This window comes from Marmota flaviventris, chromosome 11, assembly GCF_047511675.1.
Source record: "Marmota flaviventris isolate mMarFla1 chromosome 11, mMarFla1.hap1, whole genome shotgun sequence".
Taxonomy (NCBI): domain Eukaryota; kingdom Metazoa; phylum Chordata; class Mammalia; order Rodentia; family Sciuridae; genus Marmota; species Marmota flaviventris.
Window position 1 is genome coordinate 71,714,739 of NC_092508.1, and position 19,202 is coordinate 71,733,940.

The 19,202-nt window shown below is 32.9% G+C and overlaps 1 protein-coding gene across 10 annotated transcripts in view; it reads left to right on the plus strand.

Annotated features, from left to right (window-relative positions):
* Positions 1-19,202, plus strand: part of Baz2b (bromodomain adjacent to zinc finger domain 2B) — a 351,303-nt gene that overhangs the window by 300,390 nt on the left and 31,711 nt on the right. For all 10 annotated transcript variants that reach the window (XM_071619137.1, XM_071619140.1, XM_071619138.1 and 7 more), the window contains 6 exons: positions 3,429-3,569; positions 4,683-4,937; positions 5,817-6,031; positions 8,583-8,657; positions 9,337-9,580; positions 18,211-18,273. In XM_071619137.1, the coding sequence (XP_071475238.1) occupies positions 3,429-3,569; positions 4,683-4,937; positions 5,817-6,031; positions 8,583-8,657; positions 9,337-9,580; positions 18,211-18,273 (993 nt within the window). The remainder of the gene's footprint in view (positions 1-3,428; positions 3,570-4,682; positions 4,938-5,816; positions 6,032-8,582; positions 8,658-9,336; positions 9,581-18,210; positions 18,274-19,202) is intronic.

Sequence of the window (19,202 nt, forward strand, 5' to 3'; positions counted from 1 at the left end):
ACACATAATATACTTACAGTTAGTTACTATATTTGTATTTGCTTTGTACAGTGGACCTAGAAAGATGCATAGCCAGGGTGGGAATCACTACCAGAGATTACTTCTAAATTTTCTCCAGCAGTCACTTTCTGTTACTTTCCTAATATTTATGCTCAGACATTTTTCCTTATGTCTTTTTTCCCTAATTTGTTGATTATCCAGTCCCTCTACACCTAACATAAGAATGAAATCTATGCATCTATGCATAGAATTGTAACCATAATCTGAAAATGATGTCCAGGAAAAGAGAAAGTTATCGCTGCTCTTTTTATTCCCTTCTGGAAGCAGTGCCATGGTAGGAAAAATAGGGAATGAAATTAATTAAAATCCTGAATGCTCAACCTAATTTCCTTCAGTCTGGAGATGGAACTGAATGAGTAATTAGTAGCTCAAGAAAAAGACCTGGAAAATCCCTTAAGAGATAAATTCTTGGTTGGGGACGTGTGTAAATTCTTCCCTGCCTCTATTCTCCTCCTCCTCACTCCTTCCTTCCTTTCCTCCCTCCTCCCTTCTTATTTCCTATTTCCTTTTTTTACTAGAAGGAATAAGAAGTCCTCCTCCTTTTCCTCTTCCTCTTCCTAATCCTCCTCTTTCTCTATTTCTTTTTTACAATAAGGAGTAAGAAGACTTATTTCTTGTCATTCTGGGTTTTCCTAGTTGAGAGGAAAGCTAAGTAAGAAAGACATTATAATAAAAATAACGTAGAGCATTATCTCCAGGCTACTGTTGTTTGGTAGAAGAAAATAGAAAGAATAAGATCATCTGAGGCAGTAAATACCTTTATGAAAGAGGCACTCAAAAGACTCAGAGGACATGACCTTTTCCATTGGTTTTTTTCATATTTACACTCTGTGACCTGGGGATAAAGTAGGAAAAGCTGCTGCAGAGAGGTGGGTAAGATCTGGGTTGAGTGGAGGGTGGCAGCTACAGCATAAGCAAAACTAATTAAAATTAGATATTCTATTAAAGTCATCATACTGTGATATATGCATACCCATATTTATAACAGCACAATTTACAATAATCAAACTATGGAACCAGACTAGGTGTCCATCAATAGATGGATGGATAAAGAAAATTTGGCACGTATATACATTGGAGTTGTATCCAGCCATAAAGAAAAATTAAATATTTCAATTGTAGGAAAATGTATGGAACTTGAAACCATTATATTAAGTGAAATAAGCTAAACTCAGAAGGTCAAGAGCTGTATGTTTTCTCTCATATTTGGAAGCTAGAGAGGAAAAAGGAAAAGAAATGTGGTAGTGGCGGAGGAGATCTCATGAAAATCGAAGGGAGAGTGCTGAGGATATAGCTCAGTGGTAGAGTGCTTGCCTAGCATGAGTGAAGCCCTGAGTTCTATCCCCAGTACCCAAACAAACAAACAAATAAGGTATCAGTACAAGAAAGGGACCGTGGGGTAGAAGAAGGGGAGCAGGTAACTTCTGGGGAGTGATATTGGCCAAATTATGTTGTTATATTGTGTACATGTACAAATATGTAACAACAAATCTCATCATTATGTACAACTATAATATACCAATAAAAAAGTGAAAAGAAGAAAAAATAGATATTTTAAGAATCTGTTAAAGCCCAAGTGAGGGGCGGCGAAGGAAAAATAACCCACCTGCATTGGAGCAATATAGGTGCTAAATAGGGCCGCCCACATCAAATATAAGTAATTTTGAAAGGAAATGGCAACCATGATAAAATATTAAATTAAAATAAGGAAAATATGTGCATAAATATTAGTTTAAATTTTAATAAAAGAGCCTAGTTTCCTTGCTTTTATTATTGCCTTCCTCAAACTCCATATATTCTCCACAGAGTAGCCAGTGATTTTAAAAAAGGTTCTCTATCTAGATTCCTAATTATAATTGTATTAAAGTACCAACTCTTCACCATGGCATAGCAATGCAAATGCTCTGAACTCTGCCTGCTCTTTTATTTTACCTCTTTCAGTTTGCCCCTTATACTATATTCATAATTTTTGTCTTATTTTTATTCCAAACTAATGGTTTTTTACCCATGATTAAGACTGCTCACAACCCAATCATTTCTCCTCTGTCAATAATGGGCATATTTTGGCTTCGTGTTCTGCCACCTGTTACTACCTAATAGTAATCCCAGACTTGTAATTTTTTTCCTATTATTAATGAAAAGAACAAACTTTACTATCAACTGAAGACCTTAGGAAACTTAGGCAAGGACAGTTCAGAATTCTAAATGATTTATGTGTAACTGTTGATTCTAAAATTTTAAATTCCTTTAATTATTAGACTGTGAAGAAAGAAAAATAGACTAAACAAAAAAGGAAATGTTAGAGATACAATAAATGTACTAAAACAGTACTTACACTACCCCCATACTCCCTTCCCTCCCTTTACTTCCCTCTATTTTAAAATTCAAGTGCCTTTAAAAACAAATGTATGTTAACTTTTCAACAGAATGTAAATGTTATTTGATAAGGATTTTTGGAAAGCACTATTAATTTACGTTTATTAAAATCTATAATTATCTCACAAATGAAAAATTTTGATTTTGATTTAGGAGACAATGTATATAATATTAACTTCCCTAAAGATAGTTAATTTTAAGTAAGTACAGAATTTTTTTATGTAATACTTTGGTGGGTTTTAAGAAAATATGATAAGTCACAGAGTTTATTTTATTTTTTATTTGATCTAATTAATTATATATGACAGTAGACTATTTTGAAACATCATACATAAATGGAGTATAACTGCTCATTCTTCTAGTTGTAAATGATGTAGAATCATGTAATCATATATGCACATAGGGTAATAATGTCTGATTTATTTTATCCTTTCTACCCCCATACTCCCTCCCTCCCTGCTAATAGTGAATTAGCATCTGGACATCAGAAAAAACATTTTATTTTCTTTTTTTTTTTAATTATACCTAAATAAGAAGTACCTTTTGAGTTTCTTTAATCATAGGATTCATAATTTTTTCTTTTAAGATTAGTTTTCAGAGGGGAAGAAGAAATAAAACTGGGATGAAACATACTAATTTGTTATTATTTAGGATAAATCTAGAGTATACTCTTAAACTCTGTGTGTGTGTGTGTGTGTGTGTGTGTATGTGTGTATATCCACCTGGGGATTAAATCCAGGGGTAGTCTACCACTGAGCTACTTCCACAGCCCTTTTTATTTTTAATTTCTGAGACATGGTTTTGGGTGAAAATAATGAAAAGCAAAATAAGTCATTATTTCTATGTTGTCCAAATTTTATTCCTAAACTTCCCAAGAGAATTTTGTTCATGGAAATAATAACACTTTAATCACTTTAAAGTTTTAACTGGAGTTTTTTTCCAATCATTTATAATGGCTAAGATAAATTTTTGTGCATGATTTTCTTTTTAAGGAAAAAGAACGGTTGAAGCAAGAAAAACGTGATGAGAAAAGATTAAATAAAGAACGTAAACTAGAGCAACGAAGATTAGAATTAGAAATGGCCAAGGAACTAAAGAAGCCTAATGAAGATATGTGCTTAGCAGATCAAAAGGTAACAATTTCATTAATAATTTTAATCTTTCCAGTTTTCTCATCTGATTCCTTTGTCAGAGCTGCCATTATGAAAGCCTTTAGTTTTTATCTAGAGCAGTAGATTTCTAAGTGTAGTTCAATTTGCCTTTTCTGGATAGCTACCAGTAAACTTCTGGCATTTCTGTGCTGATAGTGACAGTTCTTAATATATATGTGGAGTGCTGCAAACTTTTTAAATTTAAGTAGAAACATTGCAAAAATCACCAAAAAAGAATCATAGAAGCAAATAGTATTTTCATGTTTCTGTTGGTCCTTTCCAGGTATTAAGGCATGGAAAGATCTGTCTTTTCCCTATGCCCCATAGACATTTAAGTAAATTAGGATTTATAATTTATAACCTCTGGTGGTGCTTTAGTGATGGTAGCTAAACTTTGTTGAGCTTGTTGACTATGTGCCAGTTACTACACTAACTGCTTATGTAAATTCTTTGAAGTCTATGGTTTCATCTAATCCTCAACACTGTCACATTGAGCTAATATTTATCTCTATTTACAGATGAGAAAACTGATACACAGAGAGGTTAAGGAACTTGCCAAATATAATACAGCTAATACATAGCAATTTGTATTCAAGCCATAGTTTATTAGAATCCATATTGTTTATCATCTTGAAAGCCAAGAAATAGTCCAACCGCAGTACCTCACGTGTTTTCTCTTATATATTGCTTAACAAACAAGTACTATTGCTATGACACATAAAAGCAGAAATTTAGAAAAAACAAAATACTTTTGGCTACCAACATGTGATATACTTTTGAGTAGAAATCAATTTTGTTTTGCATATAGTTAAGAAGATGGTACTTCTAGTAAATTACATCAGTAATTCATCTCAGCATGTAAGTTAATTGAAATTAATCTCTTTCTCAGAGATTTAAGTTCATATTGATGGTTACTTGTGTTTTACTGCTTAATACCATGAGGATTGCAGAAAAGCTCCCAGGAAATTTACCATCCAAAGGGAAAACTAGTACAGATTAAGAAAGATAACAACATATTTTACTTCAGAAGATAGAACATAACTTTTTAAGTTCAAGTTATTTTAAATTCTATTTATTTATTTATTTTATTTTCAGCCTTTGCCAGAGTTGCCTCGTATTCCAGGACTTGTTCTCTCTGGAAGTACATTTTCAGACTGTCTCATGGTGGTACAGTTCTTACGAAACTTTGGTAAAGTTTTGGGCTTTGATGTGAATATTGATGTTCCAAACCTGAGTGTTCTTCAAGAGGGATTACTAAATATAGGGGACAGCATGGGTGAAGTACAAGACTTGCTTGTGAGGCTCCTCTCAGCTGCTGTATGTGATCCAGGTCTAATTACAGGATACAAGGTAAAAAAAAAATGTGTGTGTGTATGCATGTATATATATATATACATATATATTTATATTTACATAAATTTTTTTAAAAACAATTATAGTATTAGTACATTTGTAGCTAACGCAAACATATTAACAGAAGATTGCATAGACTGATCTAATTATTTTCACATAATGTCTCTCAAAGTTAAATGTAGGTTTGCATTAGTGTAAACCTGGTTATAAAGCTTAAGGTATGTAGCCCATTCTCAATTACTCTTTTTACCTCTACGTTTTAGGCAAAGACCAAGCTGATTTAAGGAAATACCCAAATGGTATTTGTCACAAACAGAATTCATAATTCACAAAGCAATTAGAACTCTTGTTTGCCTTCTGAAATTTTTCTTTATCTCACTCAATTACTATAACTGTCAGGCTTATCAGGGCACTTGAGACCAGCACATTAAGACTCTGTATTGCTTAGTGAATACTCAATAATTTCAAATTTATCTTAATCCTCATTAAGATATACATTCCCGGTTAGCTTTGCTTTAGATAATATTGTAAAGAGTGGAGCTTCCAGATGTACTTGTTTCAAACCTCTCTTTATTCAGTATACCAAGCAATAAATCCTATGACACTGTAAAGCTAGAAAACAATAATAATACTTTTGAACCTCCCCACCCTGCCATTACTGATAAAATGTCTAGGTAAAGCCTGAGAAAAGGTTCAGACAGTTAACTATAGTAAAAGAAACTTTGATAGATATGTCTTAAAACTTCTGCTAACTTCTGCCCTAGTGTATTATTTGTCAGTAATATCTAGAACATATAAATCAGTATTTTTAATCATACTGTTTTTATGTTAGAAATTGTTATGATAAGTACTGATAAAAATGCCAAATTTTTATAGGCTAAAACAGCACTTGGAGAGCATTTGCTGAATGTTGGTGTGAATAGAGACAATGTGTCCGAGATTTTGCAGATTTTTATGGAAGCCCACTGTGGGCAAACTGAGCTCACTGAAAGTCTGAAGACCAAAGCTTTTCAGGCTCACACTCCAGCACAGAAAGCCTCAATCCTTGCTTTCCTGATCAATGAACTGGCATGCAGCAAGAGTGTAGTGAGGTAAGCATATGGCCAGGCTTCTCTGGTGATTTTTTTTTTTTTCTGTTTGAATTTGTCTAATTACAACAGAGTGCAAATGCTTATAGAAAATTTAAGTTACCTACTAGCACCAAGAAAATTAAAATTACACAATCTCACCATTCAGAGATGACCACTAATAATGTTTTAGTATATTTCTTTGTAGTCTATTGGTAAAAAATTAGATCATTCTACACATATATATGTGTGTGTGTATATATATGTGTGAAACTCATTCTCTTTGTCACCTATTTTGCTTAATAATTTTGTTAATTATTTATATACTGTCAGTTTTTTATATTTTTTTCTGCTATAGTGCCAGTCTAGCACCCATGCAGGAATTCAGAATTTTTCTTTCCTTGACATCTTTGAGAACAGATGACTACCTGATTTTCTTTAGTACAAAATAGAATTATCTAGCCCCTTATTATTTGGTTGTATGCTAATAAGCCTTAGATTATTGTCACTATATTAATTTACACTTTTTTCAAAAGTACTTAATCTCATTTAAAAGTAAAAGCTGGGTACAGCAGTACTGCCTATAATCCAGCAATTCAGGAGTCTGAGGCAGGAGGATAACAGCCAGCCTCAGCAACTAAATGAGCCTGTTTTTTTCTCCTTTTTTTTATTTTATTTTTTTATTATTAGTTGTTCAAAACATTACAAAGCTCTTGACATATCATATTTCATACATTTGATTCAAACAGATTATGAACTCCCATTTTTACCCCGTATACATATTGCAGATTCACATCGGTTACACATCCACTTTTTTACATACTGCCATACTAGTGTCTGTTGTATTCTGCTGTCCTTCCTATCCTCTACTATCCCCCCTCCCCTCCCCTCCCCTCCCCTCCCATCTTCTCTTTCTACCCCATCTACTGTAATTCATTTCTCTCTCTTGTTTTTTTTCCCCCTTTCCCCTCACTTCCTCTTGTATGTACTTTTGTATAACAGTGAGGGTCTCCTTCCTTTACCATGCAATTTCCCTTCTCTCTCTTTCCCTCCCCCCTCTCATCCCTGTTTAATGGTGATCTTCATTTCATGGTCTTCCTCCCTATTCTGTTCTTAGTTGCTCTCCTTATATCAAAGATGACATTTGTCATTTGTTTTTTAGGGATTGGCTAGCTTCACTTAGCATAATCTGCTCTAGTGCCATCCATTTCCCTGCAAATTCCATGATTTTGTCATTTTTTAGTGCAGAGTAATACTCCATTGTGTATAAATGCCACATGTTTTTTTATCCATTCATCTATGTTGGTTCCACAGTCTAGCTGTTGTGAATTGTGCTGCTATGAACATCGTTGTAGCAGTATCCCTATAGTACGCTCTTTTAAGGTCTTTAGGGAATAGTCCAAGAAGGGGAATAGCTGGGTCAAATGGTGATTCCATTCCCAGCTTTCCAAGGAATCTCCATAATGAGAACCTGTCTCAAAAAAATAAAATAAATAAAATAAAAATGGTTTGTGATATACTTCAGTGGTTAAGCTCCCTAAGTTGAATCCCCAGTATCCCCCCAAAAATGTCCAAGTCAGTCTTGCACTGTCATACTTCTTACTAATGAAATATTAATACTCTAGCATTTCAAGATTTGTGAATAAATCCATGTTCATCTTGTTCTTAGTGTTAACCACTTTACAGACTTCAATAATTTTACTCTTTTACCTGTTTAGAGAAAAGGTTCAATCGGAATATTCAGAGCCATGCATTTCTACCTTTGCTGGACATTTTAAGTTCTTTGTACATATTTTAGTAGTAATGCTATATTAATATTTCCTTTACTTTTGCTACTTTTTGTCACTATTTAAAAGAGTGTGACAATAAGTTTTACAATATGATGAAAGAGTAATTTCACTAAGCATGGACATGATAACAAATTATAATACTGAGTTTCACTTTGTAAAACACTTACATACACACACAATTTCAATATAAACTTTGTACTGATGGTTTCTACCTTAAAAGAGGAAAAGCACCATTTTTCACTTATCACCAGCTATCATAATATTCTTAGTTTCCATTTGAATATTTCCATACATACATTCAGATATTATCTGTACATAGGTACATATGTGCCTTATCCATATGTGTTCTGGTGGTTTTTATTTTGTTTTTGTGGTGCTAGGGATTTAACCCAGGGCCTCACACATCCTAGGAAATTGCTCTACCACTGAACCACACTCCAAGCCCTCCATGTGTGTTGATTTCCTGCTTTGATTTTGGAAATGATCACATATTAATTATTTGGAAAACCAAATGTCTTTATAAGGAAACTGGTAGATAATTCCTTTCTTGGCTTAAAGTAGAAACCATACTGAATTTTCTAATACTAACGTCAGATCCACTACTGAAGAAATTCTCTTTTCTCAACATAAATGTACATACATTTATGAATGCATACATATACATACATGTATACACACAAAATCAATTGTATCATTTTTCCTCATCAAAATATATTAATTTGCATAGTAAATTAATATATTGCATAAATGGATTAATTTATATCTTTTAACTTTTGTATTGGCAGTGAAATTGACAAGAACATTGACTATATGTCAAACTTAAGGAGAGATAAGTGGGTAGTAGAAGGTAAACTCCGCAAGTAAGTCCGTTTTATTAATCTACTTGCTTTACTTTTTCTAAAGGAAATACAATGATTAATGTAGAAGGCATGTGGGCAGAATTTACAATGGACTAGAGATTCATTGAGTTTATGTAAATAAGTCAGTTTCTCTTTTACTTTCAGAGAAGTCATGTAATCATGCTTTCTAAGATGGTTGTTGCTGTCAGGTTGTTCTTATTAGAACCTATTTGAAATGGCCCCCTTTTTTCTAACTAAACTTTGCTTTTTTAGTGTGTAACCAAACTTATTCAACATTGAAACTTTGTTATCTTCTTGTCAGGAAATATCATGATAAAAGTAGTCAACTTCATTGTTAAGGGGTAGTTTCTTTGTAGTAATTTGAATTGAAATTTTTTCAGTCACATGGTATAGGGATCAGAATTATCACTTAGTCATTGTTTGAATTACTCTTTTCAGCTTTCATACTTGTTATAAATGTGTTCTCATTGCCAAAATATGAAAACAACTCTTGAAAATTAATATAGACTGTACTTTAGGAAACATATTTCTTAAATTTCCTAATTCTAATTTATTTTGCTAGTAGTATATTGCTTTAGAGAAGTGCCATAAGGTATTTTTGCTTAAAACTCATATTACACTCTTTAAAAGGTATAGAAAGTAGCTTTTTATGCGATATGATTTTCTGATAAATTTAAAGGCTCAGAATAATTCATGCTAAGAAAACAGGCAAAAGAGACACTTCAGGTGGCATTGATCTTGGAGAAGAGCAACATCCTTTGGGTACACCTACTCCAGGACGCAAGCGAAGAAGGAAGGGAGGAGACAGTGATTTTGATGATGATGATGATGATGATAGTGATGACCAAGCTGATGAGGATGATGAGGATGAAGAAGATAAAGATGATAAAAAAGGAAAGAAGACTGATACCTGTGAAGATGAGGTAATCAAGTTTAGGTTAATTTTTAAGATTTATGAACTACATAGTATATTGAAAATAATAGAATTTGGAGTCAAATGGATTTTGATTTGAGTATAGTTTTCACTTTTATTTGCCTCAGTTTTCTCATCTGAAAATGAATATTATGATGTTTATCTCATAAGTTTTTTTTGTGACAGGTAAGTATATGGTATATAGCATGCGTATATATAGAAAGCAACTTAGACTGAATGAATGAAATAGTTTTTCTTTGTATATACAGTCATGTGCTGCATAATTACATTTCCATCAATGGCTGACTGTATATAACATATATAAAACAGCCATCATAGTCATTTTACGCGAGCATATTTCGTGATGTTCACACAGCAAAGACACCTAATGATGCATTTCTCAGAATGTATTCTCATTGTTAAGTAGATCCTAAATGTAGTTACTTGAGGAATCTACAAAGAGCTATGTGGATTCTTAATTTTACATATGCTCTTTAATTCTTTTTTAATAAATTTTTTCCCTAAAACAATTTTTTATTTTTTATTTTGCTCTTTAATTCTGTCAACGTACTATGTTACATTTGTAATGCACAGACATCATGCCTTTGAAAGTATTGTCAGGCTATACATGGTACACACCTGTGATCCCAGAGAATAAGGAGGATGAGGCAGGAGAATCATAAGTTTGAGGCCAGCCTGATCAACTTAGTGAGACCCTGTCTCAAATATTTAAAAAAATTAAGCCTGGTGTGGTGGCACACACCTAAAATCCTAGCAACTCAGAAAGCTGAAGGATCACAGAAGGATCTTAGCAAGGATCAGTATCTTAGCAAGACCCTCAGAAACTTAACTGTCTAAAAAAATAAAGAAAGAAGAATGAGGATGTGGCTCAGTAGTAAAGCATCCTGGGTTCGATCCCTAGCACCAAAATACATAAATAAAAGTATTATCAGGTTTAGTGAAGATGATGTAATTTTTCAAACACCAATTATTATTTTTGTAGTTCCAGGTAATTTTTATCAAAATGAATAAAGCACTGAAAATTCATTCAGAGAAGTCATGTAATCATGTTTTCTATCAGTTTGTTCTTGTTATAAATAGAACCTATTTTGAAACTACCTCCCAAATTCCAAATTCTTCATTCAGTCTTACTGAGGAAGATTTTCAAAAAGAAAGTGTAGTGTGTGAATTGACTTAATAGAAAGGGTATTTACAATGTGCTAGGCAGGTATACAGGAAGGGCATTTAGACTTTCTGAGAAATAAACTCCTACAAAGGGTTTCTGGACCCATTAGGTGAGGCTCACAAACTAGGATGGATATTAACCTGCAGGGAAATCTAGAGAATATCCTTGGCCCAGGGGAATAGCATGAGTACAGAAGCAGGAAACCACTTGCGTAAGGGGAATTCCAAGTGCTTCAGTTTCTGGACAGTCTCACACCAAGAACAAAGAACTAGGATTTTATGCTTTTAAAGTGATTGGAGCCCAGGAAAGCTGTATAAATAAACAGGAAATGACAGAATGGTCAGATTTGATTTTTAAATGGCTCACTCTGGCAGCTTTGTAGGAGTTAAAAATAAGCAAGAGCAATGTCAGAGAAGCAAAAATCAGTCATGAGATATTGTAATAGGTGAGTTGCAAAGGGTCTGAAACTAGAGTAGTGATAGTTGGCATGAGGATTCAGTAAACATTTAGGAAGAAGGATGAGAATATGAAGATGGCCTATGTAGGTTGACAGAGGAGTAAAATTTATTTGCAACTATCTTGCTTGGGAGAGTAGAGACTAAATAGATAATTGGAGGTAGGCATCTTAAGGGAACAGATAACTGAAGAGAGGAAATGATAATAGGTTTATTTTGGACATGGGGAGATTAAAAAACCTGTATAGAATTCAACAGTCAATTGCCTTTAGAAACCTGAAGCCTGAAGAGAAGTTCAGCCTTGGAATATGGACTGGGATGTTATTAGCACATGAGCAATAGTTTAAAACCAGAAGGTAAAAGAGTTTGCATAGTCGGATAAGTTTAGTGAATAGAATAGTGGGCTGAGGTTGGAACCATAGGGTATGTATGTCAGTATTTAACAGCAGCCCACAGGGCTTCTTGTTCCAAAAAGGAATAGTCAGAAAGGTTGGAAATTTCTGTAAGAGATTCAAGGTCCCAAGAGCACCTCCAGGTTCAATAATTCACTAGGATAATTCACAGAATTAGCATATACTTGAACTTAGGGCTATGAATTATCGCAGCAAAAGGAAATAAAGCAAGATCAACAAAGAACATATGGGGTGAAGTCCAGAGGAAACCAGTGCAAGCTTCCAAGAATTTCCTCTCATTGAAGTCACACAGGATGGGCTTCCTTCCCCCAGCAACAACAATGTATATAGACTATTATTCACAAAAGAAACTTATTAGAGACTCAGTGCCTGGGTTTTTTGATTGGGGGCCAGTCATGTACATATCCTTTAAACAGCATGTGCTCAAATTCTCAACTCAAAGAAATGCAGGTTCAGTATAAACCATATTGTTAGCACAAATAGTTTAGGTACAGTAAGTCTATCTTATCTGTTGGAGTGGGGGAAGCCTCCCAAATTCTAAGCTCTTATTTGCCATCCAAAGGACCAATTTTCTAAACAGGCCCTTCAAAGGATAGCAATCAGGCCTACTATGTTAGTCTTTTCTATACATGTAATAATAATAGAAATCAAGAAAATTAAGCATTTGAGAAAGAAGAGAGTGATAAATCATATTAAGACAACAGGAATCTAGTGTGAGGACTATTTCATTGGATTTAGCAACACAGAGGTCATTAGTAACAAATGCCAGCACAATTTCATGAAAACAGCAAGACCTGACAACAGGCTAATAATTGGTTAATAACATTAGAAAGTGAAGATGACTGTCTCAAGCAGTATGCCTCAGAAATTAAAAAAAAAAAAAGGTAGTTCCTTGAGGATGACATAAAGCCAAGGAATTTTCAGGAGTGAAACACCTTGAGATGACTTTTTTGGTTGAAGGGAAAGAATCAGTAAAATGAGGAGAGGGAAATGAAGATTTAAGAGAAGAATTAATAGTATAGGGTTCTAAAGATACTGGAGAAGTTTTAGTCATAGTGAAGAAGCTACCTTTGAAGGGTGGGCCAAAGAGGAAAAGGCAATGTCATAAAGATATATGTATACTGTGTGTATTTAGGGAAAGCTACCATAAGCCAGGAAAACATATATGCATAAAAAATTGAAGTTCACCTTTTACCAGAAAGAAATGCTAGGAATAATGAAAAGGCTGCAGAATGACACTCAGAAATCAATGTTCAGCAAATCATGCTCTCATTCCTCAATGCCAGAGTATTTAGCTAAGTGAATCTAGAAAGAACTCTTTGCCTTTCTTGCTTCAACTCAGTCCTGCTAGAGAATAAAGGAAGAAGGTTTAGAGGGATGAATTTATTGATGGAATATGTGAAAATAATATCTAGTTGAGACCAATGATAAGTTACGAAATCAATTTATGACTAAATATGGATAATGTAGAAGAAGTTACAAGATTGTGTTGTGCAATTCTTTCTTCAGTAAAAATAGCATAAATGCAAAATGTTTTCATATATTCTTCCTCCCCAATATAGTATCTTAAATCAGAATGATAAAAATCCCTAGAGTGAATTTTACTTTTCTCCTTTTTTAAATTTTGAGAACTACCCTCTTAATAAAAATTTTAGTGTACAATACAGTATTGTTGACCATAGGTATGTTTTACAGCATCTCTCTAGAACTTGTTTATATTGAATAACTGAAACTTTATACCAGTTGAATAGTAACATCCTCTGTTTTTCCATCCCAACCATCCTCTGACAGTCACCATTCTATTATCTGTTTCTGTGAGTTTGAATATTTTAGATACCTCATATGATTGGAATCATCTAGAATTTAACTTTCTGTGACTGCTTAATTCAGTTAGTATATCTTCAGTATCCATTCATGTTATGTGTCATATGGCAGGATTAATTTTGTAAGTCAGGATAATATTTCATTGTATGTATATACCATATTTTGATTATCCATTCATTTGTCAGTAGACACTTGGGTTGCTTCCACCTTTTACCTATTAAGAATAAGGCTGCAATATGTGAGAGTACAAATATCTCTTGGAGATCCTGATTTCAGTTCTTATGGATAAATATTCACAAGTGGGATTATGCAATCATATTGCAAATAGTTCTACTTCTTAATTTTTTGAGGAACCTCCATATTGTTTTCCATAGTGGTTATACCATTTTACATTCTCTCCAATAGTGCAGAAGTGTTCCAATTTCTCCATAATGCTACCAATACTTCTTTTTTAATAATAGACATTCTAACACATATGTGATGATATCTCATTGTGATTTTGATATACATTTCTCTGATGATAAGTAATGTTGAACATCTTTTCATATACCTGTTTATTATTTATTTGTATATATTTGAGAAATGTCTGTTCAGATCCTTTGCTCATTTTTTTCATCAGGTTGTCTGTTTTGTTTGTTTGTTTTACTATTGAATTATTAGGAGTTCCTTGTATTTTTTGGATATTAACTACTTATTAGATACATGGTTTGCATATATTTTCTTTCACTCTGTTAGTTGCTTTTTTAGCTTTGTTTTTTAGTTGTTTCTTTTACAATCCAGAGCTTTTAAATTATGTGATCCTACTTATTTATTTTTGCTTTTATTATTCTTTTGGTGTCATATCCAAGAATTCATTGCAATGAATTTTACTTTACAATAAAGAGTACCAATCTAAAAAAGGAGACTACATGGAGATTCATTACTAAAATCAATTATTTCATAATGTTGTCTCCTTGCTTCCTTCCTTCCTAAACAAATTTGCTGCGTTGCTTAGTCCTTATACTCCTGGGCTCGAGCAATCCTTCTATCTCCCTCCTCCAGGCAGCTGGGACTACAGGCATGCCACTGCACCCAGCCATATGTTGTACTTTTTAAATCATTGGATCATATACATTCATGCTATGACTAATAATGCGAGAGGTGTGTAATTGGTTATCTGAAATGTAATTATCCAAACAAAAGATACCATTTATAAGTAATCTGCTTCATTTAGCAAGTGGAGCTGTTTCCATAGCAAGAATTAAAACATTTCTAACTAAAATGTATCATCTTTTCACAGAATTAGTATCCCTTTCAGCATATAATATTATTTTTGTGTCAACACTCATGAATTTGGCAATCCAGTATTAGGATTTCAGAGGGTTCTACTGGGTAGTTTTCCCACTAAAATTGTTTGTTTCACCTGGCTTCTACTTATATGCAGAGAATTTATAAGCCATATATTCTTTATACATAGACTATTTCAAAAATCATTATTTGTTCTCAGAGAAGATATGTCTTTGAAGGTAGTATTTTATTTTTGTAATGAGTGTTTAATTAGAATGCTAAATATATTATAGAATTTTAATTGCAAGTATATATCTTGTTATTAATGTGGAAAAACAATTCAAGACTTTTAAAAGTAATAAATATTTTGGGATCTAAGAAGTCAAATTAACATTTCCTTAAATGATTTAAGCTATACTTGATAATAAGGAACTGGCAGAAGCTTATCAAATTTCAGTAAATAAAATTTTGACCACTTAATGAACCTGATTGATAAAATGAGCATATTAGTTCTATAAAAATAGTTTGGGCCTCTAGATTAAGTTATAGGTAGAGTGTCAGTACAGTAGTTATATTCCTTAAAGGATTAATTCCAGGGAGGTTTTCCACTGACATCCTATGATCCCTTTCAATTAATATATATTGCCCTTACATAAATCATAGCACTTTGTCTTGAAGATGATTCCCTTTTTTTCTCACTCTTTTTTAAAAATTTTTAAAAATTTATTCTAATTTGTTATATATGACAGCAGAATGCATTTCAATTCATTTACAGCACAATTTTCATATCTCTGGTTGTAAACAACTTGGAGTCACACCATTCTTGTCTTCATACATGTACTTAATTTCTTCCAACATGGACTTTTTCCCTGTTAGATTTGTGTTGAGACCTATATGAAATCTAACCTTAGAAGCTGGCATGTAAGAGATGATGTATACAATTTAATTATGGCCTTTTTTGCTTGAGAAACCAGAACAGGGATAGATCTTGAGTTCTTAGTTTTGATGTTGTTCCCACTTTTCTCTCTACTCTTTCAAGTTCTTTTATGTCTCTTAAATAAGGATTATTAGCCAAAAATCTTTAAATAAAACGTCTGTAGATGTATTCTTTCTTTTTCATCATGAGAAAAATCTTTAAAAATTACATTTGTGGACTGGGATATATGTCAGTGGTAAAGCACTTGCCTAGCATGTACCAGACCCTGAGTTTTATCACCAGCACTGGAAAAAAACAATTACATTTAGTTAATTTGACCAATACATGACTACTTTGATATCTTAGTCCAAATATTTATCAGAAGGTCACTTTAGAATCAGTATTTAAATATCTATTTGAGAGTCAAAATTTAACAGTCATTGAGCCTGTTGTCAGTGTTTTAAGATTTCTTTTAATCCCAATTAGATTTTATGTTACTGTTAGCATAAATAATATGCCTAAATGCCTTCATAACTTGGTCCCCTAAATTTGGATAAGGAATACATAATGAGAACTTTTTTTAAATTTTCTTTTATTAAGCAGGTAGCCACACTTATCTAGAAATATATATTCATGAATATTATATTCATGAATGGTTGGTGGGCACTATGACTTTGTAAAAATGCTTATGAACATTAGAATCTGGGCACAGTAACAAATGCCTGTAATCCCAGCAACTCAGGAAGATGAGGCAGGGGAATTGTAAGTTTGAGGCCAGCCTTGGCAACTTAGTGAAACCCTTTCTCAAAATTTAAAAAACGAGCTGGGGATGGTAGAGTGCCCTTGGGTTCAATCCTCAGTACCACAGAAGAAAAGGAAAAAAAAAAAGAAAAAGAAAGAAAATGAACATCAGGGAAAAAATGAACATCAAAAACTAATTTGGGGGCTGGGTTTGTGGCTCAATGGTAAAGCACTCACCTAGCATGTGTGAGGCCCTGGGTTCAATTCTCAGCACCACATGAAAATAAATAAATAAAGGTATTGTGTCCAGGTATAACTAAAAAAAAAAAATAATATTAAAAAAACTAATTTTGGGGCAGTGCAGGGGTTGCAGCTTAGTGGTAGAGTACTTGCCTCGCATATATGAGGCACTGGGTTTGATCCTCACCACCACATAAAAATAAATAAATAAGCAAAATAAAGGTATTGTATCCATCTACAACTAAAAATATATATATTTAAAAACAACTAATTTGGGGGTTGGGGGCATAGCTCAGTGGTAGCATGCATAAAGCCCTGAGTTCAATTCCCAGCACCACAAAAGAAAAGAGAGAGAGAGGTTTTTTTTAAGTATTTTTTTTAATTGTCAATCAATCTTTATTTATATGCGGTGCTGAGAATCAAACCCTGGGCCTCACATATGCCAGGCAAGTGCTCTACCAGTGAGCCACAACTTCAGCCCTGAGAAAGAGAGATTTTAAACTAAGATGTGCACTTCTTGTTAAATAACCCTGTTAATTACTTACATCTTTTCTTAATTTGCCCTCACAAAAATCTTATTTCTGTTAGTTGCTTTCAGATCTGTTTTTAGTTAGTCCTCACAAAAATTTTATGTTACAGATAATGTTATCACCAATTTACAGTTCAGGTAATAGTCTTAGAAAAATTCAATAATTTATCTATAACAAATAGTACCACTAACATACAAAAAAGCCCGTGTAGTCTCTTTGCTTCCCTCTAAAACATAATTTGGAGGTAGTTGTTTTATTTCCCCTTTCTAGAATGAAAAATTTCATATATAAAGAAATTTTCTATTTATGTACAAAGTTTGGGGTACTATTTTTACTCTAAAGGCTTAATAAGTTCAAAACAATTTATCTTCACTCTAAAGATGATTTATTTGGCTAATATAGTACCCTTATTTTTCTGATCTCCTAGGTAACACCTTAATATCATAATATATTCTTTCCTTCATTTCTCTTACCCTACACCCTTGAAAGGCCTATATCCCCTCTCTTCCTTGAGTCATTATGATAGTTAACTAGCTAGTTTTGCCCATTTTAGTCCTTCTCTGCTCCAGGACACTTTATATCTCAATTAATCTTTGTAAAGCACAGTTCTGATGTTTAACTTCCCTCAAAGGATTATATTGTTGTCCACTGCCAGGCATTTACAATGCTGCACAATATGACCCTAAACCCATCTTGCCCCTTCTCCATCTTATGTTTTCATGTGATAGTATGTCAAACTCTTTCTGGAATGTTTTCTTTTTTTCTCTGATTCATAAGTTCTTAACCATGCTTTAGTCACTATTTAAAACATGACTTTTTCGATATAGCCTCTATTTGTGTAGATTTCCACTAGACTCCCATGACTCCTGATAACTTAAGGTCCCTACTATTTGATGTTTTGCTTTGTTTAATGTTTTATGTCTCTTAGACAACAAGAACTGAGTCTTAATCCTTTCCTCAGGGCTTCTGCTAGTACTTTTCATATAGAAGGCATTCATTGGGGGGAGTCCAATTTAATACATATATCTTAAAAGCAGATGAATGATATATTGTATTTTATTATGTATAGGATGAAGGTGACCAAGCAGCAAGTGTTGAAGAGCTAGAAAAACAGATTGAAAAACTGAGTAAAGTAAGCACTTTGCAGATTAATGTTTCCATTTTTTTGTAGTGTTTTAAAAATATATATTGAATGGGATTAGCTTTTCTTACTACCAAGTCAAAAGAAGTTTTTTGTAATTAAAATGAAGAACTCTTGAAAAATTCTCATAATTAAACCTTAAAATATTAATGTAAAAAAATATTAATGCCAAAGTTAAAAGCCTGTTATTGAGCCTAATCAGAATCTGTGAAGAAAAGGTTCTATATTCTTCAGTTCTTCATATAAGTACAAAGTATCAATAAAGGCATGGCTTTATTTCTTGAAATTAATTACTCAAAAAATGTAGTTGAGGGGCTGGGCAGTAGAGCGCTCACCTAGCACATGTGAGGCACTGGGTTCAATCCTCAGCACCACATAAAAATAAATAAATAAAATAAAAGTATTGTGTCTAACTACAATTAAAAAATAAATATTTAAAAAATGTAGTTGAGTTTCATAGTAATTATTCCGGCATCATAGGTTTTATTTTAAATTATTACATTTGTAATAATTTAAAATAATTTTTAAATTATTACAATTTAAAAATTTGGATTTTATTTGCATTGGATTTCTAAATAGTACATATTTATATAATTGCCATTAAAAACCAAATTTCAATAGCATTAGTGAAATTTCCAATGAACTTTTTATAAGAAAAAATGAATTTTTATGAGTATTGAGATGCCTGTATATTTTAATGACAATTCACAGATCTATCTCAAAATTTAGTCAAATGTCACCTAGATTTGTAGCATGAATACAAAAATAAGCAAATATAGCCTTGGTCAATTACATATATAAGTATTGTTGGTCTTACCCTCTCTCTAATGATCTATAGAATTGAGCCATTTTGCTTTGGCTCAAAAAAATGATCACATATAAGATCATGTTTTACATGTTAAGGCATGATCTACTATAAG